This window comes from Monodon monoceros, unplaced genomic scaffold (genome assembly GCF_005190385.1).
Source record: "Monodon monoceros isolate NGI ecotype Baffin Bay Population unplaced genomic scaffold, NGI_Narwhal_1 Super_Scaffold_16, whole genome shotgun sequence".
Lineage (NCBI taxonomy): Eukaryota > Metazoa > Chordata > Mammalia > Artiodactyla > Monodontidae > Monodon > Monodon monoceros.
This window is the reverse complement of record NW_021703772.1, coordinates 27,078,266-27,105,702: the sequence shown is the minus strand read 5'-3', so window position 1 is coordinate 27,105,702 and position 27,437 is coordinate 27,078,266. Positions and strand designations below refer to the sequence as shown.

At 39.4% G+C, this 27,437-nt stretch overlaps 1 protein-coding gene across 2 annotated transcripts in view; it reads left to right on the top strand.

The window, feature by feature from the left end:
- Window positions 1-380: 380 nt before the first annotated feature.
- The window catches only part of UNC80 (unc-80 homolog, NALCN channel complex subunit), a 241,679-nt gene continuing 214,622 nt past the window's right edge, over window positions 381-27,437 (top strand). For both annotated transcript variants that reach the window (XM_029225347.1, XM_029225346.1), the window contains exons 1-7: window positions 381-543; window positions 1,490-1,538; window positions 4,215-4,371; window positions 5,307-5,608; window positions 14,106-14,229; window positions 16,375-16,448; window positions 19,450-19,589. In XM_029225347.1, coding sequence (XP_029081180.1) covers window positions 452-543; window positions 1,490-1,538; window positions 4,215-4,371; window positions 5,307-5,608; window positions 14,106-14,229; window positions 16,375-16,448; window positions 19,450-19,589 — 938 coding nt within the window. In that variant the 5' untranslated portion in view covers window positions 381-451. The remainder of the gene's footprint in view (window positions 544-1,489; window positions 1,539-4,214; window positions 4,372-5,306; window positions 5,609-14,105; window positions 14,230-16,374; window positions 16,449-19,449; window positions 19,590-27,437) is intronic.

Sequence of the window (27,437 nt, the reverse complement as noted above, 5' to 3'; positions counted from 1 at the left end):
GGACACTCCTGGGGTGCAGCTCCGAGGGGAGGAAGCCGAATTCTGGGGGCTAAAGAGGCCACGCAGGGGACCTGCTGCGCGGTGCCGAGCTGGGACCCTTTTGGCCGTCCCACTGCTGCGCAACCTGACCCCTGTCCGGCGCGGGCCGCTGTCCACAGTGGGAGGTGCTGAAAGCAAGGAGAGGGCGCGGGGGCGGCGAGGCGGACAGCTTCTCCGAGCGCCTCCGTCCTCGCTCCTCGGTTCCTCCAGCCCTCCCCTCCTCCCGCAGCCATGTTCCACGCGCGGGGAGGGGCTGGGGAAGGGGAGAGGGACGGGGGATCAGGGCGGAGAGCGTCTGCTCTGCCTCAGGGAAGGAGGGGATGAGAGTTGGGGAGAGCAGCGGGAGGAAGCGGCGGCGGCTAGCGAGGAGCCAGCGCTGGGTCCTGCAGTGGAACTCCCAGGAGCCACCATCATGGTGAAGAGGAAGAGCTCCGAGGGCCAAGAGCAAGACAGCGGCCGCGGCATCCCCTTGCCCATCCAGACCTTCCTGTGGCGGCAAACCAGGTGAGGGGCGCAGAGGGCGCACCGTGGGCCGCCCTGGGCTGGGAGCGCTCCTGGGGCCGCCTGGGTCGTCTTCGTCGTCGCCGCTGCCGCTGCTGCCGAGGCCGCGCCACAGCCTGCAGCTCCCTCTCTGGGGCTGGAAATCGAGCCTTCTGCACCCGCGTAAAAACACGCATTTAAAAAATATTTCAGTGAAGTTTGACGGCTAGCAGGTTGGCAGCTGTAGAATAAATATATACATTATTTAGGGGGTGAGAGGGCAGAGAGCCTAGGGGGAGGGGGCGGGGAATTAGGGAAGATAATTATGACTGGTTGTGCTCCTGTGTCCAATTCCCCCTCCATCTCCTGCTGTAATTCCGGCCCGGTGACCTGTTGTTTTTCCAGCTCCTGTTTGTTGAATGTCTGCTATGCCCACTTGTTAACCATTTTTGCTCGGATTCAGCTAGTGTAATCTTCCTGGTTAAAGCCTCTGAGAAGAATCATTTTTAATAAATTTTTTTTTCTTGGAAAAACCTGAAACCTATTTCCATAAACAGGAAACAAGGTTTCCATTATTAATTATTATTATTTTAGAGATTTATCAGATAAGAAATTAGATTCTGAAAATCATATGCCACAAACTGTGTTCAGTTTTCAGTTTTTGAAATGACGGTACACATGAGTAATGCAACGCTTCTGACCATTGGTGATTTAGAATCCGATTAGGTAAGAAGTCTTCAGAATAAGACTGGATACAGAAAACGTAGAAATCCACAGCTTTTTCATGTATGTAATCACACACATAAAAGCAAATGTTGTCAGCTGTTTAATACCCGCCCTTTAGCAAGCCATAGGGAGGCGTGAAATTTGTTTCATAACACTATGTCTTATTCGTTGAAAATATGTCATAAGGATGCTCTAATAATAATTTTACTTGTGTTTAAAACGATTATTTCTATTAATTTTTCAGTGCATTTTTGAGGCCTAAACTGGGGAAGCAATATGAAGCCTCTTGTGTGGTATGTGATATTCACCATTTAATGACTATTTGCATATACTGTGTGGTAATTTGAAAGAAAGAATTTAAATTGTACTGTATATATTAATTCACTCAGCAAATATTATTGAGCACCTACTATGTGCCAGGCACAGTTCTAGATGATGAGATAGAGCAATAATCAAAACAAATATAGAGTTTGCATTCTACTGGGAGGGGGATAGGCCACTCATAAATGAGTAAAATACATAGCCAGCCAGGTGGTGATATGCGCTATGGAGAAAAATTAAGCAAGAAAGGGCATTAAGGAGCACTAGGGGGGAGGTTTCATGTTAGAAGTAGAGGATAGACAGGTTTGCCTGCTAACGTGACCCTTGGACAAAGATTTGAAGGAAGGGAGGGAGAAATAGCTGAGGGCAGAGCAGAGGGAAAGCAAATCTAAAGGCCCTAAGTGGGGAGGGGTAGAGCAGTAGAAGAGAGTGTGGAAAGATAACAGAATGAGGACAAGTATAATAAGTCAAATCCTTAATCAACAAAATCAAAACTGTTATATAATGGAAGCTCATAAAATGAGAGCCTATGACCTACTCAAAGTAATATGCAATTCTGAACTTTTATGTCTTCCATTTTTTGTGCAAGTCTGAAATGGATGATATGAAATAATTATGAAAATAATGCTATTAATATTTATGCAAAATACAGTGCACTTGTCCTGAGATTCTAAGGGAATCCCATGACTTACAGATTGTCTTTTTACAAATTGAGAAGACACAAAAACGTGAAGCAAAATTAAAATGGGCTTTTCAAAGACTTCATTAAAACTTGGAGCTCACATAAAGGTCTTTACATTGCCTATATTATAACCTAAAAGTGGAAACCTACCCATTTGGATATTGCCATGATATTTGCAAATGACTTGATAGATGATAAATGACCTTCTAGTAAGGAGCTCTGAAATGTGTTAGGGCCACACACTATTATGGAAGCCAACTGGAAAGTCAAACACCTCTCCCCATACACGCACATACGTGCACAGCACATGCTCAAATAAGAATTTTTTTGGTTGCATTTCATGCCCTTCAGAATTGTCACAGATATTTTTTTAAATCTAACCAACTTTTAAATAAGGACCTTTTAATGGGATTTGTTGTACTTAGCTCAAGTTAAAGTAATTTGGCACCTGCAATCTCTGCGCCTTCCTCAAATCACGCTTACAGTTATACTAGCTTAAAATAACCCTGACTTTTCTGTTCTTGGCAAAGATATGTCTGACATTTTAATGTTGTCACACAATATCAAGTAAGTCCCATTCATAGATACAGATAGATAGAGAGTGATGTAAGTATAGAAAACAATTGCCAAGGTTTAAAATTACAAAAAGTTATATTAGTCACATTTAAGAAGAAAATGGCATTAAGTATCTAAAGCTTCCTGAGATTATAAAATATATAACTCATCCTCTGAGAGTATATTCATCAAGACTGTATAAATTCTTTATAATCTTTTAATGTCTAACATACTCACCCTTTACTTAACGAATACTTAGATCCCTGAGGGCTGAGGAATTTTAAAGTATTTGGACTGCCTTTATCTGGTTTCTTTAAGAAAACCCCAAAGACTACATCTCTGATTGAACTCCTTGCCAAACCTCAGCATGCCTTTCATTATGAAGGTGAATGTATTTTCTTTTCTTGAATCAAAGGTAAATAGCTTTCTTTGGAGAATCTCTGTATTAGGCCATATTTTTTCTCAGATATCCTAATAATTCCAATAACACAGCTTGAGCACTTGGGACTGGTATTCTGACCACTCGGGGAGAACACAGTTCTCTAGACCATTTGGGACATCAAGTAGCAAGCAGGTTCTGTTCATACAAGTCAAATGTTTATTAACTTTATTCTGATATTTGGTAGCTGCACTTTCCCCAACACCTTATAGTGATATCCTCCTTCACCTTCAAAGAGAAAAAACAACTCAGTAGGTCAACTTGTTCTGAGGCTTGGGGGTGGGGTGCTTCACTTGCTGAAAGTATCCCTGGCCAGGATAGAAGATTTAATAAACCACCAAAGCAAAAATGGCTTATTCCCTCCGCCCTCCCTCCTTTCTTCTTTCCCTCCTTTTCTCTCTTTATTCAACAGTTAGATGAACAATCTTTATGGTTTTAGGCATTCTGTAAGGAGTGTCCTCTGCCACATCATTGCTAGGGACATGGAATAACTCAGAGACCCCAAAATCAGATCTCTTGAAACAGTTGGATCTTATTTAACACTTGTTGCCCATGCACATAAATTCTGTACCTCAAGACACTTTCACAAAAGACATTTCACCTTGGTCTGCAGTTGTGATAGCTCCTTTCAATTACCCAGGATCATTTTATAAAATATTACGTCCAAAACCTTCATACAGCTAAATGTGTTGTTGTACTCCTTTTGACGGGAGCTTATTTTGGTGGAAATAAAAATCATTTAATAATTCAAGCCATATACTTTGGATCAAAAACGTGAAAATGGGTAGACAATAGGAAATTATCACTGGCTCATTTCATGTCAACACATACAATGAAATGCAATGTGCGGGCACTCTAAAGAATTTGGTCTAGTGATACATATCTTTTTGGGTATACAGTACTGTGTTGTCTATTTTTTCACTCATCAGAATCTCTAATTTCTTATTTTACTTTTTTTTTTGGTATCTACAGTCCTTTGAACGAGTGTTGGTAGAAAACAAGCTGCATGGCCTCTCTCCGGCCCTCTCTGAAGCCATCCAGAGCATTTCCAGATGGGAACTGGTACAAGCTGCTTTGCCTCATGTCCTGCACTGCACTGCAACCCTGCTGTCAAACAGAAACAAGCTAGGTTGGTGCTGCTACATTCCTTCTTCATGACGTACCATTGTCCTCACTCATGGTGACTCATAATAACACTCACAATAACAACCTGTATAACTGACTATTTTTCCAGGCACTGGGCACACATTCTCATTTAATTCTGACAAAATCTCCCTCACGTTGGTGTCATTGTTATCTCCATTTTACCAATGAGGGAACTAGCTCTCTTTGTTTTAACTTTTTAACCTTACAAGAATATGTGAATGTATTCTCCGTTTAAACATTAGAATGTTATAGAGAAGCTAAAGACTCTCTCTCACCTGTTCAAGATGAGTCCTAATCAGAGTTGTCCCTTTGTCCTCCCAATGCCTAAAGCAACCACCTTCATGAATTTGTCATATTCCCCACCAGATCTTTTCCCAACTTCGTGGTATTATGTGTATGTGTGCATGCATGCACATACATATTATTTTTCTTGTTTAGATTATTTTGCAGATTGCTTTTCCCACATGGCATTATGTCCTAGCCATCTGCTCCAAGATCTTCTCCATCCAGTTCTGTCCCCTCATTTGTGTCTCTGCTCAAATGTTACCTTTATAGAGGGGCCTATCCTAATCACACTGTCTAAAATGGAGTAGCTGTTATCCTCAAAGCCCATACTCTTAACTACTATGCTGCTTATTTGGAAATATATGTGGGTATCTGACTGAAGAGATGTGATGCATGCAGTTTCTTTCCCTGTGTCAGCATATCATTCTGCAGGGATTGCAGCCAGTTAGAAAGTCCCAAAGCAAGAGTGAACCCTTTCAGCAGTGGCTGTAAGGGGTGTAGAGAAATGCTAGTTTCTCCCAGGAAATCAAGCCACAGAACAAAGCAAGGATGTTCTTCCCACACCCAAGGTTGACACCTGTTGTTCTGGTCACAGAGTTTACCTTAACCTAGCTGTGTTGTTGTCCCATGCAGGCCACCAGGATAAACTGGGTGTCGCTGAGACAAAGCTCCTTCATACCCTGCACTGGATGCTCCTGGAGGCCCCCCAGGACTGCAACAGCGAGCGTTTTGGGGGCACAGACCGAGGCTCCAGCTGGGGTGGCAGCAGCAGTGCTTTCATCCACCAGGTTGAAAACCAGGGCTCTCCAGGGCAGCCTTGCCAAAACAACTCCAATGATGAAGAAGAAAACAACCGATGGAAGATCTTCCAGAACTCCATGGCTACTGTGGAGCTCTTTGTGTTTCTGTTTGCTCCTCTGGTACACAGAATCAAGGTAAGCGGAAAGCTGGTGAGGGCTAAGGGGAACTAGAAGTCAGATGAGGGTTTGCTTCAAATGATATTTCTGTATTTGGCATCCATGTCTTTGTATGATCTTATAGCAAGCCAAGACATGGAGAGCTTTGTTTTTATACTAAACTATTGAATGTTATTTCAAAACCACAATTGTCCTACTCAGAAGTCTTTAGTGGTTCTCCATCTGGCCCAAGATAATACCCAATATATTAAACATGGCATATAGTCAACTGTGATCTGGGGCTTAAATCCTGTCTTAACTGATGAACTGCCGATCCCTGCTGGCCACCTCGTGATCCAGTTCTGGGAGCCCTGTGAACCATTCCCTGAATATGCCCTTGCTGTTTGCTCCGCCCTCCTTTCCTTCCTCTGTTCCCTTCATGGTTCTTCAAACTTCAACTTTAGTGTCATCATTTCCATGAAGCTTTTCCTCTGACCTTTGCCATGTAGGTTTAGTCACCATCTCCTTTGTATTTCTACAGCATGTTGTAGCTACTTCTATTATAATGCAAGATCTGGAACAGTTTTTACTGTGGACTTTTTGATATTTTGGTGTACAATCTAAGATTTGCTTTTCAAAATACTTTTAAATGCATAAAGTACAAAACATAGTATTACATGGAAACAAATTGTATTAAAATACAATTATATACATGTACTCCTTGGATCTGAAAGAGACAATATTATTTTAAATCATAGTGCTACCACTTTCTAGCTGTGTCATCTTGTTGATATTACTTAACCTCTCGGATCCTCCATTGCATAAAATCGTGGATATTCAAACACAGGGTGAATATATATGAAGACATAATGCATGGAAAGTACGTAGAAAACAAAATCAAGTACATGGAAAGAAATCAAGAACTTCTGTGAATGAATAAATTACAGTATTCCATCTAAGTGCTCTGATAAGAGATAAGAAGGAATTAATATGCTCAACTGTTCTTTAATAGAATATTTGGATCTTAATCTGATTGACTCTGTTCCATGGCTGGTAGGACTAGAATTGAAACTACCTGTAAGTCCCCAAAATGCTTCACATGCACTGGCCACATTGTCTATCAGAATTATCAAAAGATATTAAATGTTGTTAAATTAAATTGATGCTTTAAAAGCATTACACTTTCTATTTTTAAAAGTCTTTGATAAAGGTTACACTTAATGGAAAGCATTACTTTAACTGAGACGGTCCCCCTGACCTGTGGGATCTGCAGGATCTGCAGGATCTGCCTCGTGCCCCGCTACCTGGCCTCATCTCCCTCCATCTCACTGGCCTCTCTCTTGTTCACTAAGTTGCAGGCTCCCCAGAGACTTATCCTCAAACTCAACACATTTGTTTTTGCTTTCAGGCCTTTGCACTGGTTTTTCCTTCTATCTGAAACATTTACTGCCACCTTCCACCCTAGATTTTCACATGGCCATGTTCTTTTCATCAATTTACTCACAACTCAAATGTTACCAACTCAAAGTATTTCCCTGGTTACTTTAGTGCCACTAGGACATAACTCTACATTTTTTGTTGTTTCCTTCTTAGCACCTATCAGTACCTGAAATTATTTTATGTGTTTGTTTACGTGTTTGTTGCCCATCAACCCCACCAGAACAGAGGTTCTCCAGCAAAGGGACACTGCCTGTCCAGGTCACAACTCTATCTGATAGTGTCTAGAATAGTGTCTGGCATATATGAGGCAATCAATAAATATGTAATGACTGTCACTAAATAAACCCAAGTTATTATCAAGCTGATCCAGATGCTAAAAGTAGCAATTATACGTAGGTACATAGTCCCCAAAACAGAAAGGGCAAGAAAGAAAGCTCCTTAAAAAAAAAAAAAAAGATAGCCTATAACATGTCTATTTGTAGAGAGAGATCCTCTGGATTAAAAAATATGGAAGGGGCTTCCCTGGTGGCGCAGTGGTTGAGAGTCCGCCTGCCGATGCAGGGGACGCGGGTTCGTGCCCCGGTCCGGGAGGATCCCACATGCCGCGGAGCGGCTGGGCCCGTGAGCCATGGCCGCTGAGCCTGCGCGTCTGTGAGCCTGTGCTCCGCAACGGGAGAGGCCACAACAGTGAGAGGCCCGTGTACTGCAAAAAAAAAAAAAAAAATGTGGAAGTATAGGAGTGGCTGGAATGGCTATAATTTTATTTGAAAACATGTTGAGAGTCCAACATTTGGAAACAGATAGGCCTGTGTTAGAATTCAGTGCTTGCTGCTTCCTATTCTATGTAGGAAAGACATCGAGCAATTAACTTCTCTAAGCCTCAGTTTTCTCAAGTATAAATTGAACATAAGAATAATTTTATGGAGCATTGTGAGGATTAAACAAATTAAAGTGCTCAACCTGACACACAAAAAGGCATTAACAAATGGTAGTTTTTAGTGTTGGCATTTTATTGCTATTGACATTATGAATTATTAGTAGAAGGGGAGCCAGATCTTCCTTCAGGGGAGACCACACAGATAGCGAGGAAAGCTGGCTCAACGTCCCCAAGTTTTACCTATGGCCTGGGATTGGAGTATTTATAAGGAAGTAAAACAATGCCTGTGAAACATTGCACAGCGATTAATACATAGTATTGTAACAATTACTGTTGGCTATTATAACTAGCATTATTGTTTTATCATTTTATTATTGCTATGAGAGAAATTTTGTTCTAGATGCCATAGGGAACAAAAAATATTAATGAGTCAATACATTTCACCACAACGCTTTTTTCCTCTGAGCAAGGGCTTTGCTTCTATCAGTGTAGTGAGGAATGAACAATCCCTTGATCAGGGTTTCTCAATCTTGGCACCATTGGCATTTGGGGCCAGATAATTCTTTGTCCTGTGCTTTGTAGGATATTTACTGACATCTCTGGCTTCTACCCACTAGATGCCAGTAGTACCTCCTTCCTCCGAACTGTTACAACCACAAATGATTCTAGACATTGCCAGATGTCCTTAAGGGGTGGGGAGGGGTAAGAATTGCCCCTGATTGAGATCCACTGACCTAGATCTTTTATTTGCCTGCTAGTTATCAGGCCTTACCTACCTTCTCCGTACTGTACCCATGTCAACTCCTCACCAGCACCTTTAATGGCCTTTTCTCCCTATTCTTCCTTTGCATTTGTCCTTCAGAACTCCAGCCCCAGATCAAGACCGAAAGCCACCTTTTCTATCCCAGGCCCAGAGATCTGCATGCTCCTGGGGTAAAACCAGACAACAATCCAGCCTGTTGTTTCTACAAATTGTGGTCTCAAGCTCCGTGTGCTGCCCCACTTGTCATGATTCCCTCGAGTCCCCACTCTGTGCTCACATAGACAATGTTTTATGTTGAGGCTCTTATAGGACATAGTACTGCAGGAGGCATGAAGGGCTGAAATCCAGTCTAGGCATGAGCCTGTGCCTCCACTTCCACACCTCCTCAATCCCTTCCACTTGCTCTGCTTTCCTCTATTAGGTAACAGAAGTGTTCACATGTCATTTCTCATTTTTACAAACACCCACAGGAAGGTGGATATCTTTGTCTTCATTTTACCAAAGAGGAAACTGAGGCCCAGAGAGGTAATAATCAAGCTCATTTAAGTAACCGAGGTGGGATTCAAACCCAATTCCATCTGACTTTGTACAAAACTATACTGTTTCTTTTGTTTCTGTGCCAGAACTCTTCTCATCAAGGTCATGAACAACCTTGAGCTATTGAACCTAATATTTATTTTGCTGTCTTCATTTCACTAAAATTTAGCTGCATTTGAACTTACAATCCTTTCTTCTTGAAGTTTTTTATTCCTTTGGTAGCACCACACTCTGCTAGTTCTCCTTGCATCCCTGGCTATCTGCTCTATCTCCTTTGAGAGCGCATCTTCTTTGCCTGCCCCTCTAACATTGTGGTTCTCCAGAGATGCAACCTAGACCCTTTGCACTTCTCACTTTGTCTTCTCTTTGGAGACCTCCCCTCCTGCTTCATTTACCATTTGTGTCCTAATAGGCTGAGGTCACCTAATTTAATATGTCTAAAGTAGTCTCCTTTCCTAACCTCTAGACCAACTTGTCAACTAGCTTCTCCAGATGGATAATCTAAGAGCATTTCAGATTTCCCCTGGAATGAGCCATTGTCCTGATGTTCTGTATTTCAGGTGATGGACCCATTCATATAAACTCAAAACCTAGGCACTTCCTTTGATTACTCCTTCATCCTTACCTACACATTCCACTAATCACAGAGTTCTACTCATTTTGTCTCTTAAATATTTCTCAAATTTACCTAATTTTCTTCATCCCTATTATCCTCCTTAACCCAAGATTTCATCATCCATTGCTTGGGCCTCTTACCTGGGCCACTTTCTAACTGGATTTACAGTCTCCTGGCTCGTCTCATAAAATCCAGCCTCAGCACCAAAGTGATCTCTCTAAAATGCAGATCTGAACATATCACTAACATACTTAAAGTAATTTGTTGATTTCTCATTATACAGAGGATGAAACCCTAGCTCTCCAGTGTGGTAACTGGGACCTCCATGACCTACGTGGTTACCTCTCCTGCCTATGAGCTCCAAATGCTTGGAGTCTCCCTAAGAACGTAACATGCTTTGTTCCAGGCCTATTTCATGCTGGTCATGTCACCTGGAATACCCTCCTACCCTACCCTTCTGCCTAGAAAATTCTTACTCATCATTTATGACTTCATTCAAGATCTATCCTCCCTCCTTCTCTGTCTCTATAATATATTAGACATATTTTTATTATTTTTAGTTTCTTATTATCATTATCTCTTTATCTGTCCATCTCTTCTACTGGATTCCAGATGGTTTGAGAATAGGAATTATCATTGTATCTTGGGTAGCTAATGTAGTGTCTGTGTTTTGTAGGCATTTAATTGATATTTATTGAATGAATTAGTTTACTAATTAGCAAATAATCTAAGTGACTCATCCTTTTGTAAGACAGTGTATAATTCAATGCATTTTTATGTTTTTACTTTATAACTAGCTCAAATATTTTACATGAAATCAATAATCTGAAAATTCTGTCAAATATATTATTAAATGATGAACATTTGTTACAACTAAGGAATCTACTTTAACTGTGCTGCCAACATTTTCTTGATTTGATCCTAATCACTTATTCCTTCCATAAATATTTATTGAGTGCCTACTACATGCTAGGCACTGTTCAGAGTGCTGGAGAAAAACGGCAGGGGACAAAACAAAATCCAAGCCCTCAAGGAGATTTTTATAAAATTCGTATGTCTGAAGTAAACAACTTTAAAACAGAATTTAAAATAATAGTTGTTTAAGTAGATGTCTCTAAGCTACTAGTAAACACATTTAGAATTGCTTCATGTCATCGTGGAAACAGGCTTTCATTGCAAGCAACATTGTGGAAATGTTGATTCTTTGACTTTTTACACCTTCTGGGTTTTCTCAGAACCTTTCTAGACCACCCACCCCACAGCTGTTTGAATGATAGAGTACCTTCTCCAACTACAGAGTTTCTGTTCATGTGTGCATATGTGTATATATCACACTGGGTGACCCAAGAAAGGGGATTTTACAAGAGGAATTAGTGACCCAGAGTTTATACATTCAGCCAACTTAAGAGAACTTACAAAGGAGCATATCAACATAAGAACTGGCCATCCATTCTGCAGGTGTTCAGGCCTAAAGAATGATCAGATTTATTTGGTGTTATTTGGAGACTGTAACATGCTCAATTAATCAACAATTATGTATTGATGTTCAATCAACAATTATGTATTAATGTTCAAGGAAAAATGCCCAGAAGGAGATCTCAACTTGTCTTCAAGAAATATACAGTCTAGTTGGGGGTATATCAAACAAAACAAAATGATGACAGTAACTGTCACTGAGTGGATAGAGCAGAGGTTAAAGGTCAGGATGTCAGTTTAAGAGAGCCCACTTCCTGTTGCAATGTCCATTGGAGTTTTATTTGTGCCAAGATTACTTAGAAGAAATGTGGAAAAGGACCAATCTCTGAAACTAAGAAATTGTCAAAACCAGATCAATTGTGATTTAGCATTCTACATTTCTGGAGACAAATCTGATATACTTTGCACACGGTTAATTCCCTGATTGCTGGATCATGGTTAATTCGTTGATTGCTGGATCACACATGATACCATGCAGACTTCCCCATGTCCATTTCAAGGGAAAGGGGTTGCTTTCGCCTTAACTTCGGATCTATCTAGTTGTTTACTCAGTATATCTAGTTGAATGTCTAACAGGCCTCTCAAACTTAACATGTCTAAAACTAGGCTCCTGATATCCCCAAACCTGTTCCTCCTTTATCTTGCCCATCTTTATCAGTGGCAAAGCCAAAAAATCTTTGACATCTCATTTTCCTACACTCTACCTCTAGTCAATTAACAAATTCTATAAACTGTACCTTCAAAATGCATCCGGAATCTACAGCTTCTCATTTTGCCCTCTACTAATACCCTAGTCTAATGATCTTTTACCTAGTTGATAATAATAGCTCCCTAGTCTCTTTCCTCCCTTGCCCTTTCTCAAACTATTCTCAATAGCCTGAGTGATCCTCAAAACATACATCGAGTCATGTCATTCCACTATTCAAAACCCTCCAGGGACTTCTCATGTTACTCAGTAATTGAAGTCCTTACTATGACTATCAGGCCCTATATTATTTGGAATTCAAAAACGTCTCCAATCTTATTTTTTTCTACTCTTCTGTCATTCGCTTGACTCCAGGCCCGCAGTCTCTTGGCTGTTTCTTGACACACAAGATATACTTAGGACCTTTGCACTTGCTGATCCCTTTTCACAAAATGCTTTTTCTGGAAATATCTACTTGGCAGCTCCTTCATTTCATTCAGATCCTTATTCAAAAGTCACCTGCACAAGAAGGGCTTCCCTGGCCTTCCTGTCTAAAACACCAGCACCTTGTCTGACACTTCCCTTTCCCTGCTTTACTTCTCCTTTGCACTGGAGAACAGGGATTTTTGTGTGCTTTGTTCACTGTTGTATCCCAGAACCTAGAATAGGACCAGGTACACAGTAGGTGGTCTATAAATATTTGTATGAAAGTGGCGTGAATTTGAACAAATGCTTTTCCAATACTGACACTAGATGCTTTTCCATCATGGGTACTGCTGTGGTGCCAGGATCTTGGCCTATAGCTTACAGAAGAGTCCCCTCTTTACCAACGTGGAGATTTATTCAGGGATTTCATCTAGCCTTTCCAGTTGAAGCTTCCTTTGAGCTACATTGATTCACCATTTGCAGAATAAATGTTTTTTTCTTTTTTTCAATTTCTTTCCAGCTCTCCTCCTTCTAGACCGGTGATTTTCAACCATAGCTACACATGAGAGTCACCAGGGGCAACTCAAGAAAACCTCACAGCAATTCTAATTTAATTGGTCTGGTTAGGGGAGGAAGTGGGGCCTGGGCCTCCTAGGTTTTAAAAGCTCCCCAGGTGATTATAATATACAAGCCACGTTGCAAATCACCACCCTGTGAATTCCTGGTTTCAGTTATGTTCATTAATCTGCAATCACTCTCTCTGCTTCCATCTCTACATTGTTTTGAGAGGCTGAGTTGTTGAAAATGTAACCTCAGAATGTCATACATTTGTACTTATACAATTGCATTTTAAACATCTCAGCCACTCAAAATGATGTAATGATGAAGCAGAGAATGTACTCCCTGGAAGAGACCTTCAGTTGTAGATAACCGAATGAGTGCGAGTTGTAAAGTAAGTACAGTTCAGCAAGTACTTATCATGCACCCAATTCCTAATGCTGTATTTAGCATTGTGATGATGACAGGGGCTGTGGCTACATCGCTGCCCTCAGGGAATTAAAGATTGTTGAGAAGGCAACAGTATAAAATACCATGCTAAGAAGGGTCTAACTATATGTTCCTGATTCCATGAAATGCAAGAACAAGAGATAGCCTGGAGAATAGAAAGTCAAAATAGCATCTGAGGATATTGCCTTATGAGGGAGAAAGAAGGACAATTAAATCATTAAGAGGAATAATAACAATAACCACAAGTAAAGAGATCTGCCAAGACCCTTGAAATAAAAAGGCCTCAGTCATTGCTAACAGAAAACAATAATTGTGTGTTTCATGCTCTGCCCAAAGCTGCATCTTTATTAATTACTCATTTTGCCTAAAGCAGACCACCGTGATTTCTATCGTAGTTATGATGATAATTTAAGGCTATTGGTTTACCCTAGAAACACTCATCAGAGTGAAGAAGGAAGGTCTTGAAGATCAGCCTGCTTTGAAAATAATCGTGTGAATGATGTTCTTTTTTTATACAATTTTAGAAGGTTACTTTCCATTTATAGTTATTACAAAATATTGGCTATATTCCCCATGTTGTACAATACATCCTTGAGCCTATCTTACACCCAGTAGTTTGTGCCACAAACTATTGGGTGAATGATGTTAACCGTTGCATTGACTGGTCCCTTCAGCCAGTTCTTGGATATAGATCTTCTCTTCTCCCAGGAATCTGACCTCACGTTCCGACTGGCGAGTGGGCTTGTTATATGGCAGCCCATGTGGGAGCACAGACAGCCCGAAGTCTCTGGCTTCACAGCACTGGTGAAGCCCATCAGGAACATCATTACAGGTTTGTGACTCAGACGCCCAGTGGGACAGTGTCAGCATACATAGGAGTGAGAGCGATGGGATGATTTGCTCTTAAGAAACCAAGAGGAAGACAACTTCCAGGAGTTATCTAGGTGCCCCAGGTACAGGGCTCATTTACATGATGAGAAAGTCTAAACCAGGAGCACATGCTGCTGAGTTGTGTGGCTTTGGCTAAGTCATTTAAACGTCCTGTGCCTGTGTTTCCTCATCTGTAAAATAGGGTAGGGGTCAAAACACAGCATTACAAGTACTTACAAGGTTGTCATGAGGAATAAATGAGTTAATATATGTAACATTACTTAGAAGAATGCCAGGCACATAGTAAGTGAGTAAGTGGTAGCCATTATTATTTCATCATTATGGTAGATGGAGTAGCAGCTCCTTAACGATCTCGCCTTAGTGGGTTGTTTTTGATTTTTTTTTATCAAGGCATTTCACTACAGGAATGGTCCAATGCAATAGTCCTACTGTCGAATGTAGAAAGAGTACAACATGATAGCTTGAAAAGTGCCTGAAAAGTTCATGCTCCACCCCAGATCTATCTCTTACCATGTATGTAACCGCACCTCCCTGAGCATTTCTATTTCTTTAAAATGGAGATAAAAATACCACCTTATATGGCTTCATAGCGGAGTCAATAAAAATACATATAAAGTGCCCATTTTATAGAGAGTGCTTAATTACATACTTCTATTCCCAGCCCAACTTTTAGCATCAATAACAAAATTTAAAAAGAGATAAATTGTGTGGGAAATCTACAGAAGTGTGTGTGTGTGTGTGTGTGTATACACACACTGAAGTATATACAGAAGTATATATATGTGTACATATATATATATATATAGTTAACTTTATAAGGTTTTTCTGCAGACAGTGGAGGATTATGAATGGAAAAGAGCTTTGTAAAGGGAAGGAAACCATAAACAAGTTCTTACATGCTTTATTTTCCCCTATAACTTAACACAAACTTGCAAGGTTCATAGCATGTTAAGGGACTTTGTAAACTGAGGAGTTGCATATTATTCATGTACGTGATAAGATGCTTATAGTGACAAATCATGCTTATTATAGCCATTCAAAAGATGAAATTTTTCATACAGTAAAAGTAGACTAATCCCTCAATTTACATGTATATAATCCATGAACTATTGAAATAAATTGTAAATTAAAGAGTAACAGTCTATCATAATATTCAGATATCAAGGAACTAAGTAAAGATGCCATAGTCAGAAGTGACCTACTTCAGAATCCATGGATGGAATGAGGTTAACACTTGTATAAAAACTAAGGAATCATGTCCCTCCATGAAAGCACCTGAGCTATTCACTTCCCTGCTCCCTGTGCTTCTCAGTGATATTCACAGCGGGTTCCTTACCCGCTGCTTGATGCCTCTGGACTTGAAATGGTGTCCACTGAGGGAAAATTAAGCTTAGCATGGCCAGAAGAAAAACAATGGCACATGAGTGGCACTCCTCTGATCTCTTGCTTTGTGATTTGGTAAATCACTTTGCCTCTCAGCACCAAAATATTCCAATTCAAATGGGGCCTGTCGTTTTGGCTTCCCATTGATCCTCTGGTAAAGATGTGACTGGTTTGAATCTTACCTCAGGGGCAGCTTAATGTGTTCAATAAAGCACCTGGAGCCAGGTAGCCTGGGCTGGAAACTTTTTCTAAGGGTCAGTGACCTTGGGCAAGTTAAATTCCCTGTTTCTTAGTATATTCATCTGTAAAATGGGTCTGGAAGTATAAGTTATTACAGGGTTATTGTAAGTGTTGAATCAGTTGATATATGTAAAACGCTTAGAACAGGACTTGACAGATATTAGGTACTATGTAGATGTTAACTGTTATAATTTTTAGTATGGCCAATTTTTAGCACCTTAACTTATTGAGTCATACTGAATAAATGAAGAAATCTATATTGATATCCTAGAAATGCTAAGATTTTTGAATAGGTTATGTGATTTCTCTTACAACATATGCTATTAAATGTCTTCTTTCAAGGTTTTAATGATCTATTAAAATAGGTTTTTGATTTGAAAGTGGAATGAACTTAGGAAGTAAAATACCTTATATAACATATAAACTTATAAAATTTGTGGTGGGATTTCATCCATCTTTGCAGCTAAGAGAAGCTCTCCCATCAACAGTCAAAGTCAGACCTGTGAATCACCAAATCAAGACACAAGACACCGAGAGGTGAGTATATTATAATCACGAGAAGAAGGGTGGTCATTCCTTGAACGTAGTGTAGTGTGAAGGGTAAGACTTGACCAGTGCTGTATCTCAATGGCTAGCATGTAACAATAAATGTTAGTTATCATTATTCATCCTGCATTAACTCAAGTATCATCTTGTTCTCAATTATTGAATCTCCTAATATTTGCTAGGCAAACCTAATATAGGTACAATAGTACTGCAGCAGTGGGGAAGGAAAGGAGGTTTAAGATACAGCATCCTTTAAGGAAAGTAAAGTTTAATGAGGAATCAAGACCAATCCACATAAAACAGAAGATGAGTAATAAAACAGAATATAATTTAATGTAAATTCATCATGCACTATTTGATTCAGAAGAGAAATGAAGACCAGGGTAGTTCAAAGCCACATAGAAATGTATACTGTCATTAACTTAATACGTGTTAGATGACCTGCTTTCACTTCCAGTTCAGCATGTGAAAAATACACTTTACTGCTTTCCATCAAAATTGGATCCTCTTTCCAGCTCATGCATTATTGCCAGGAGTAGCATCATCCTTTTCACCATCAAAACTAGAAATTTTGGAGTCCTAGTATATCTCCTGCTGAGCAATTGCTAAGTATAGACACTGTGATTTATATGCTGTATTTCATCTATTCTAAGATGTACATTTTTTTCACTTTTAACATATTTGAAATCTAGTGTATTTCATGATCTTTGGCCTCTTACCATCTCCCTGCCTGGTAGAAGTCTTGATATGATTGTCATCCTTGCAGCATAAATTTGGTCATTTTCAGCATCCAGGTTTGCAGAATCAGGGTCAGTGGCTTAGAAGAGTATGTCAGAGGGGATAGTGAAGCACTCTTTTAAGAAATAACACTCTTGACACAGAGGAAGTTATTCTATGGAAAAATATATATCAACAGCTCTGAGTTGAAATTGCTAAATGTGAAAGAATTTTAGGAATACCTACACAAATTTATTTCACTTATATTTTCCTTTTTACATATACATGGGATTGATATATAACCAAAAGCTCTGCATAAATAAGGCTAAGGTAGACCTTTTTAATAAGTATAAAATTAAAAAGTTGTCACTGATAAGAAGTGTCCTAATTTAATTAACAGAAATTTTTTCTTAATCATACATAAAATAATGGTGCATCTTACAACTTGAAGACATCTTAGATACAATGAAATACATAAATCCCACATTTCAGTCTCTTTAATCCTTTCCATTTGATTTCTTGAGTCATACTGTTTTCTTTTCATCCTTTTGCTCAGGTGTGCACTGCTACCCCGCTAAATCTAGGTCCTCGTAACTAGATTGCAGCTGGAGCCACAGATTGGATTTTCTACCTCTAGCCTCTCCTGCTTCACATAAATATCAATTCATAATGCCTGACTAATCTTCCTAATGCATCATTTTTTTATTAACTCATCATTTCCACAGAGGCTCATTATATACAAGGTGCCATCCTTTTATTATATCCCTTCCTCCTTAGGAACCTTTAGTGGATCCCATCAACCATCACCTCAAGACCACACTCCTATCCCTGGCTCTCTGTGCATTCCACCACTTGACATCATCCTTCTTAGGTGACCCTGATTATCCCTTCAGTTAGTTAAGCACTGCTCCCAGGGGGCAGAGCATGCAGTTTTAGTCTCTGGGTCTTCCCTCAGACTGTTTCCTCCTCCCTGTTGTCTACGTAAATTGTATCTTTCTTTTAGGGATGAATTTAGATCTTGACTCCCCATGAACTCTTGTCTAATTACTCTAAATCTACACTGTCCAATATGGTAGCCACCAGGCCCATTTGGCTACTGAGCACTTGAAATATGATTAGTTTGAATTGATTGAATAGTCTGAATTGGTGTTAAGTATAAAATGTATACCCGATATTGAAAACTTAGTATAAAAAATGTAAAAACTTATTGGTAACACTTATATTGATGACATGTTGAAATGAAAATTTGGGATTAAACAGACTATACTATAAAAATTTTAATTTTGCCTATTTCTTTTTACTACTTTAAAAATTAGGTGTGTGTCTCCTATATGTGGCTTGCATTATATTTCTATCAGATGCGCTGCTGTAAGCTGTATTTACCTCTCTTAAAACTAAACTGTAAGCTCTGGATTTCAAGGTTCAGGTTCATCCAATATTTTTTTATCTCCAAAAATCTAACATGAAACACACATCATATGTTCATGCGGAAGGATTCTTTGATCAAATTCAGAGGATTTATTTCATCTAATTTCTATCTGTATTTGTCTCTCTATGCATCATGTTTGAACAATGCTTTCTTATTTTACATATGAAAATAGAAATTGTAAGGGCTAAAATGCTATGATCAGTTTTTGAGGGTCTTTATCTTTTAGCAAAGAATTTTATCTGTAATACTGATGGAAAAATAGCTCACATTACCTGGGCAGAATTACATTTATCAGCTAAATGTAATTAAACTACTCTGTAAATAAAGTGAAATGAATTTGTACTTACAAGTAAAGGTAATTGTATCCAATTGGAAAAATGTATTACATGCCCCCCTGATGCGTAATGGAAAAACCTGAACCTTGCACTTTCATTCTTATGTTTTGTCTTTGATTTGATTAGCTCTTTCTAACCTGACCCTTGTTCTCTGCCTCATGTCTCTATTCAGTTCACCTCAGTATTGGTGTATCTTTGATGAATCGTTGGTTTGTAGCTCTTCTTCTGTAGATACTGGACATGGAGGTGAAAAAGAAAAGAATCAAGGGCAAAGTGAAATAAAGGACATGAAAGTACTTAGCCCAAGGCTTAGAATGACACAGGTGCTCTCTAGAAGCCAGTTTCCATTCCTTCTTAAATGAAGGCAAAATCCCTTCCTCTATGACATGATATTTAACTATGCTGCAAATTTTTTTAACTTAAAAAACAATGTATATAATATGATAGATAATTCTAGAGGATATGCCTGAAGGAAAATAAAGCACTAATCTACTATCTCCACCCCCAAAAGGGACTCCAGGTGGTCTCTGAAACGTTCCAGTCAGATTCCATCTCACCCAAGACCACCATTTCAGGCTGCCACCGAGGAAACTCCCTTGATGGAAGCCTGTCCTCCCAGACTTCCCAGGAAAGAGGACCATCGCATTCCAGGTACACAATTGCAATGTTAGGGTCGAAAATGTATCCCCAGCTCCCAAAAATTAAATATACATTTCTAGCTACTTATATAGACTCTGTCCCTTAAAATGTGTAAGTGCATGATATGTATGTACATCTTCTTGGTCAAAGTATAATTAGATTAATAATTGCAGAAATGAGCTATGAATAGCTCATTTAAACACACTTGGGTAGACATGGAAAGACATGTCTGATTCAATGAGATGTCTGAACTGAATAATATTTTAAATATTTCGATGCAGAAACAAGTGATGCTATCAAAAGATTGTGTTGCTGGAGTGTGAAATGATCTGCTCTAATGTATAAAAATACTTTATACCATCAGATCCTTGTATTAAAAAATGAGTGCTTCTAAAGTACTCACAGGGTATTCCAAAGTCTGTTCTTTGTAAATATTCCAAGGCTGCCTCTGTTAGCTTGTGTCATAGTGACTTTACTTACCGACGCCTTCCCTAGGGACAAACATTGATCCACTTCTTCCTACTCCCTGATAAAATGATGAAAGCCTGGATTCATGAGGTTTGCCTTTGTACCCATCTGTAAACTCCACCTAGGAGGGGAGGGTCCCTGAGACCATTTGTATATCCCTGTTTTCAAATGACGTTATTGTCTAGTAGACAGTATTTTAAAAGGAGGTATTTTAAAAATAGTTTTATTGAGGTTTAATTTGCATACCATAAAATTAACCCATTTTAAGTGTACAGTTTAATGATTTTTAGCAAATTTACAAAATTGTACAATTATCAACACAATTCAATTTCAGAACATTTTCTATCACCCAAAAACATCCCCTCTGCCCATTTCAAACACTGATCGCTTAGTATGCTTTTTGTCTATATATAGTTGGAATTCTGGATACTTCAAATAAGTGGAATCATACCATCTGCAGTCTTTTGCATCTGACTTCTTTCCTTCAGCACAGCGTTTTAGATCATAGCATGTACAAACAGTTCATTCCGATTTGTTGCTGAATAGTATTCTGTTGTATGGATGTATTACATTTTGTTTATCCATTCATTAGTTGATGGATGTTTAGGTTGTTTCTAACGCTTTGCCTGTTGTGAATAATGCTTCAATGAACATTCACATATATGTTTTTGGATGGGCAAATGTTTTTCTTTCTGTTGGGTAGATACCTAGGAGTGGAATTGCTGGGTTGTATGGTAAATTTATGTTTAATTTTTAAAAGAGCTATCAAACTGTTTTCCAAAATGGCTGCACCATTTTACATTCCCACCAGAAATGTATGAGGGTTCATTTTTCTCTATATCTTTGGCAGAACTCGTTGTTGTCTTTTTATTATAGCCACTCTAGTGGGTGTGACGTGGGATCTGATTGTGGCTTTAATTTACATTTCCCTAATACCTAATGATGTTAAGTATATTTTCATGTTTTTGTTAGCTATCTGAATATCTTCTTTGGTGAAATACCTATTCAAACCGTTGCCCAAGTTTTAACTGAGTTGTTCGTCTTCTTATTATTGAATTGTAGGAGTTTTTAATGTATTCTGGATACAAGTCCTTATACCTTCCTCACCCCCAGAGAAAAGATTCACAGATATTTCCTCTCAGCATTAACTTGCCTTTTTGTAGGTAATTTTAAAATGATCTACCTCCTTTTGGCACCAGAATCAGGCCACATGGGTATAGTGTTTTATTTTTATTTTTTAACATCTTTATTGGAGTTTAATTGCTTTACAATGGTGTGTTAGTTTCTGCTTTATAACAAAGTGAATCAGCTATACATATACATATATCCTTGCCCCCTTGCGTCTCCCTCCCACCTCCCTATCCCAGCCCTCTAGGTGGTCACAAAGCACCAAGCTGATCTCCCTGTGCTATGCGGCTGCTTCCCACTAGCTATCTATGTTACATTTGGTAGTGTATATGTGTCCATGCCACTCTCTCACTTCGTCCCAGCTTACCCTTCCCCCTCCCCGTGTATAGTGTTTTTTTTTTTTTTAAGATTTCTTAGAATTGTTGAAAGCATGGAATCAAATGAATATAATTGCTTTTTAACCAAAACACTACGTTGTGCTTTCAAAAAGCAAAATGAAAAGAGTTTATTTTTGTGTCTTTATTTTGGATTTTAAAAGCAAGTGGCTCCATTGAATAAGCTTTTGCTGGTTGGGAATATGAAATTTTGACAGCAACTTTAGTTGTGTAAGCAGGGGTTGTTTGTGTTTATCCACAGGATTTACTGTGCCAGGTCAATGGTGATAATTCATTCTTAAAATCATATCATTTTTAATGTGGTAGGAACCCTGTGAGGATAACCAATCCAATCTCCTGTCTCCTTGCTGATAAACTAACCACATTTGAACTAGTTGAACACTTTCAGCAATGAGAAAGTTAGTACTCTCAGATGAAACTCATTTCATTTTTAGATAACTCTATTTAATGGCCTTTTAAAAAAATTGAAGTATAGTTGACTTACAGCAAAGTGATTGTTATACATACATATATATGTATTTGGCATGTCCTTTTTATATTTGACTAAATTTTGCTTTTCTTTAGTTTCTGTATATGGTTCTTGTATTAGTTTTCTATTGCTATGTAACAAATTACAACAAACTTACTGGCTTAAAACAACACACATTTTTTATTTCAAAATTTCTGTACATCAGAAATCCAGGCAGAGTTTAGCTGGACTCTCTGCTTCAGGGTCTTATCAGACTGAAATCCAGGTGTCAGGATGGACTACAGTCTCATCACAGGCTTGACTCAGGAAAGATCCGCTTACAAGCCTTTTCAGGTTGTTGACAGAATTCATTTCCTGTGGGTGTAGGACTGAGGGCCCTGTTTCCTTGCTGGCTATTATTTCGGGGCTGCTCTCCATTCCTAGAGGCCACCCACAGTTCATTGCTATGTGGCTTCTCCACAGGCTACCTCAAAACATGGCAGCTTACTTCTTTAAAACCAGCAAGGGAGAGAAGTCCTCTCTAATTCCAGTCTGCCTATACAGTCTTTATAATATAACATAATCACAGGAGTGACATCTCATTATCGTTGTCATATAAAATAACCTAATCACAAGAGTGACATGCCATTACTTTTGCCCTATTCTATAGGTTATATGAAAGTCACAGGCCCTGCCCAAACTCAGGAAAAGAGGATTATAAAGGGTGTGACCACCATCAGGTGGGAAGCAGGGGTGGCTCCCCAAAGTGTATCCATCACAGTCCTTTTGAGTATGTACAGACTCTTCTCATATTACTGTTCCACTTATTCAAAAGTAACCACTATGATGACCCCTCCACACACCAAGACTCTCATTTTATTTAGTGACAATAACTCACTAACAAAGTTATCAACGGTATAATTTAATCATATCTGGGGAAAAAGTAACTCCTTACTACACAGATCAAAGAGAATAACAACAGGAACTACCTGTTGTTGGGCGTCTCCTGTGTGCCAAAAAACAGAACTAAGGTCTTTACATTCATAGTTTTGTCTAAATTTTCATTTATTCATTCATTTCTATATCTTTTAAGTGTATTCTAGACACTAGGGTTGTTTCAGTGTCAAAGTCCTTATCCTCAAAGAGCTCATTTTCTAAAAAGATAGACAGATAAAAGAGAGTAAATGCATAAATAAGTAAAAATGTTTTCAAGTTACTCTAGGACTAAGAAGACAAAACCAAAGCAAAGGGATGGGAAATGGGCTCTTTTTCATACAGATCTAAATGATATGAAGGAGACAGCCTCAGGAAGATCTGGGAAGAGCACTCCAGGCAGAGGGAACAAGTCTAAAGGCTTTGAAGTGGGAATAAGCTCAGTGTGTTCCAGGAATGGAAGGGAGGCCAGTGTGACCAGGGGCTAGTGGTGAGCAGGGGGGTAAGGTGTAGGGAATCAAACCAATGTGGTTATTAGGGGTCAGATCACGGAGGAGCCAGGAAGCCATGGTAAGAAGTTTGAATTTCATTCCAGGTGTGATGAAAAGTCATTGGAGTTGTTTGAGCAGTGGAGTGACATTAACTGAATTATACTTTTAAAATATCACTCCAGATAGTTTATGAAAATAGGCTTGGAAAGCAGAAGTAGATACAGAGATTAGTTAGGAGACATTTGCAATGGTCCGGGTGAGAAAGGATGTGGTTTGGTTAGGATGGTGGTAGCAGGGGTGGAAAGGCTGAGATGAGGTTGCAGTTGAGATATATTTAAGGTAGAGCTGACATGACTGGATGTGAAGAGTGAGAAAAAGAAAAGAATCAAGCATAACTTAGGTTTTGGGCTTGAGCAACTCTATGAGTAGTTATTAAATTTATGATATGAGGAAGACTGAGAAAAATCACATATAAAAATATTCTGAATTTGCTTACTTCCACCTACCTCTATGGCCACCACCATTATTCAAGCTATTCATCACCTCCTGCCTGGAGTCCTGCAACAGCCTACTTATTAATCTTCTCTTATTCACTCTTGTTACCACCCAATAGAGGACATACAGAGACATGAAAAAAACTGATCATGCCACTCCTACACTTTAACTTTTTCAAAGGCTACCCACTGCTATCAAGATAAAATTCAAAATCCTTGAAATACCCCTCAAAGCTCCACATTATCTCGCTGCTGTCTAGTTCTCCTGTCTAACATTGTGTAATTACTCACATTCACATCACTAGATTCCAACATCTTCTGAGTTCTTCACATGCATCGTACTTCCTCTTAGCTCTGAGATTTGGATATGTTATTCCATCTGCCTGGATGGTTCTTCCATCTCTCTTTACTTATTACTTATTTACTTATTACTCTTTATTATACTTACCTCCTCATTCTTCAAGACTCAATTTAAATAGCATTTCCTTACTTCCTAGGGAGGCTTTGGCAGATTTTAAATACAATCACAGAACTCCCTGTTTTCTCTTACAGTACAAATGGCAATTGTAATTTAAAGACCTGTGTGATTAGCTATCACTGTAAAATCCATGAGCAGAGGGACCAAATCTCTTTTACTCATTGCTCTATCTCTAGCGCCCGGCACATGGCCTAGGCGGATGAGTTTAATCTTCACAACAGCCATGCAAAGAAGGCATTGTTTCTCTTTTAAAGACGAGGAACTGAAGCTTAGAGAGATTAAATGACTCACTCAAGGACACACAGCTTGAAAGTAGAAGAGCTAGATCTGAGCCCAATCTAGACAGTTACACAGTCCACACTCTTCACTCCTCTTCCATGAGAAGGTAGGCCTTTAGGGGGAGCACAGTGGAGTTCCTATAGCAAGCTACCCACCTCCTTAACTATGTTTTTATGGAAGCCTCTTTTCTTCTTGATCCGTCATTAAAGGAGAAAGTGTTGTGGTTGTTTGCCAGAATTAGTCATTTTCAGGAACGAATGCTTAGCATCACCTTCCCCTGACCTCTCCCAACAGGTCAGAAACTCAGCTCCTGTTTGGTCCTTATCTAATTGGGTCTTTTAACACTTTAACCCCAGTGGCCACTCTACACTTCCTGACACTTCCTCCTTGACTTTTTTTCACGTTATACTCTGTTGTTGTTTTCCTTACCTCTCAAATGGAACCTTTATAGACTTTTTCTTTTTTTTTTCTTTTGCGGTACACGGGCCTCTCACTGTTGTGGCCTCTCCCGTTGCGGAGCACAGGCTCTGGACACACAGGCTCAGCGGCCATGGCTCACGGGCCCAGCCGCACCGCAGCATGTGGGATCTTCCCGGACCGGGGCACAGACCCGTGTCCCCTGCATCGGCAGGCGGACTCCCAACCACTGCACCACCAGGGAAGCCCTAGACTTTTTCTTTGCCTTCTCCTCCATGGCCCTCCTCTTACTGTTGCTGTTTCCCTCTCCTCCCACATTCTCCCTCTGAGTGGTCTTATTCACTGCCATAGTTTCAATGACTCGCAAGGTGATGATGACCCTCAAAAGATATCCCATCTAGACAACTCTTTTAGGCTCCAAACCCATGTAATAAAGAGACTGATAGGAAGCTCTTTCTGTACCTCAAACTCAGCCTGTCTAAAACCAAATGCATTCTCCTATCTTCCCTATTTCAGTAGATGGCACCACTATCAACCCACACATCTTAGTCAAAAACGGGAGGTTTACTCCACTCCAAGCCCTTTACATTCTACCTTATTAATGTCTCTCAAATCCTCTCCTTCTCTCCAACCTCATAGTCACTGCCTTAGTTCAGATCCTTATCATCTCTTATTTGGATTTCTGCAAGTGATCCTGACTGGTATCTCTACATTCAGTGTTGCCTCCCTCTAAACCATTATCTATATAATGTTGCAAAAGTGATTTAAAATACATATCTGATCATTCTATTCCCTTGCTAACAAATCTTCAGTGGCTACCCATAGTTTTTAGGATACATTTCAAGCTCCTTGGTCAGCATATGTTAAGTCTTCATGATCATTCCCGGCCAAGCTTACCTTTCCCCACTTCTCTCTTGCCTCTTCTTTTTCATGTTTATTTCTGGTACCAAAATCTGTATTCGCTACAATTGCTGTACAACAAGTTACCCAAATTTCTTAGCAGCTTAAAAGGAAAGAAATTTACTATCTCACATAGTTTCTGAGAATCACGAATCCAGAAACAGCTTAGCTAAGTGGTTGTGACTCAGGGTCTCTCAAGATACTGACCAGAGCTGCAGTCATCTGAAGACTTGAATGGGCTGGAGTGTCTACTTTCAAGGTCACTCATGTGGCTGTTGACCAAAGGGTTCACTTCTTCAACATCTGGGCCTCCTGAGTTCCTCATGACCTGGCAGTTGGCTTCCCCCAAAACAAGTTACCCAGGAAAGAGGGTGAGAAACCAAGATGAAAGTCTCACTGTCTATTATAACCTAATATCCAGATGGAATCTTCAGTGTCTTTTATAACCTAATCACCGAGGTGACATGCCATCACTTCTGCTATATTCTGTGTATCACACGAACCAACCCTAGTACAGTGTGAGAGGAGACTCCACAAGGGTGTAGATACCAGGAGGCAGGGATCATTGGGGGCTATTTTGGAGGCTAATTACAATAAATAATAACGATTACAATGTCACCATCATTTTATATATAATTATTATGACTAGATATCTGTATTTTCTTTAAATCAGTCATTAAGTATTCTCATATTTCTTCTTTACTAATTCTGTTCTACACACATTCCAAGGAGTTTAATTTAAATGTAAGTGATTTCTTACCTCAAATACTATGCTTCTGCCTGACTTTAAACAATTGTGAAAAACAATGTTATGGTGAAATATTGAGGTCATAAAATACCCAGGAACTTATATTTCTTACATGATTTTTCTCAACCAGAGTAAGCACTGGAAATTTGCAAATATAAATAACAAATGATCTTTCTTTCCTCTGCCAAAACTCAGTGTTAATGGCTTTATTCTGATTTGCCTGTAAAGACAAAGCCAACTATAATGTCCAAGGTTTCCTCTTTGTGGAAGGACATTGTTTTCCCCATTCTCTGATATTGCCACAGTCAATCATCTACGTGTATATGCATTCATCGACACATATATGCACACAGTCACCCATAGCACACATAAACCTCACGTGTGAATTAGATATGAACTCAGTGGTGCTGCAGAAGAAATGAATTATGTCTTCTCTTTGCCTAGCTGCAGGGAGTGGTTGCCATGGAAATGAGGCACAAGGTAGACCTTTCAGAAAATGCTAATGTTAATGTGTCTGCATTGGAGGAGTTCATGTATTAGTCAGAAATAAAGAGAACTTTAATAAAACAATGCAAATATCCTAGGAACAAAAGCTGTCCTCTTATATCAGAGAAATCCAATTTACTATCTCTTTTGCCCTGACCTTGTCTGAATGGAACATCACTCTTCCTGGAACTCTGC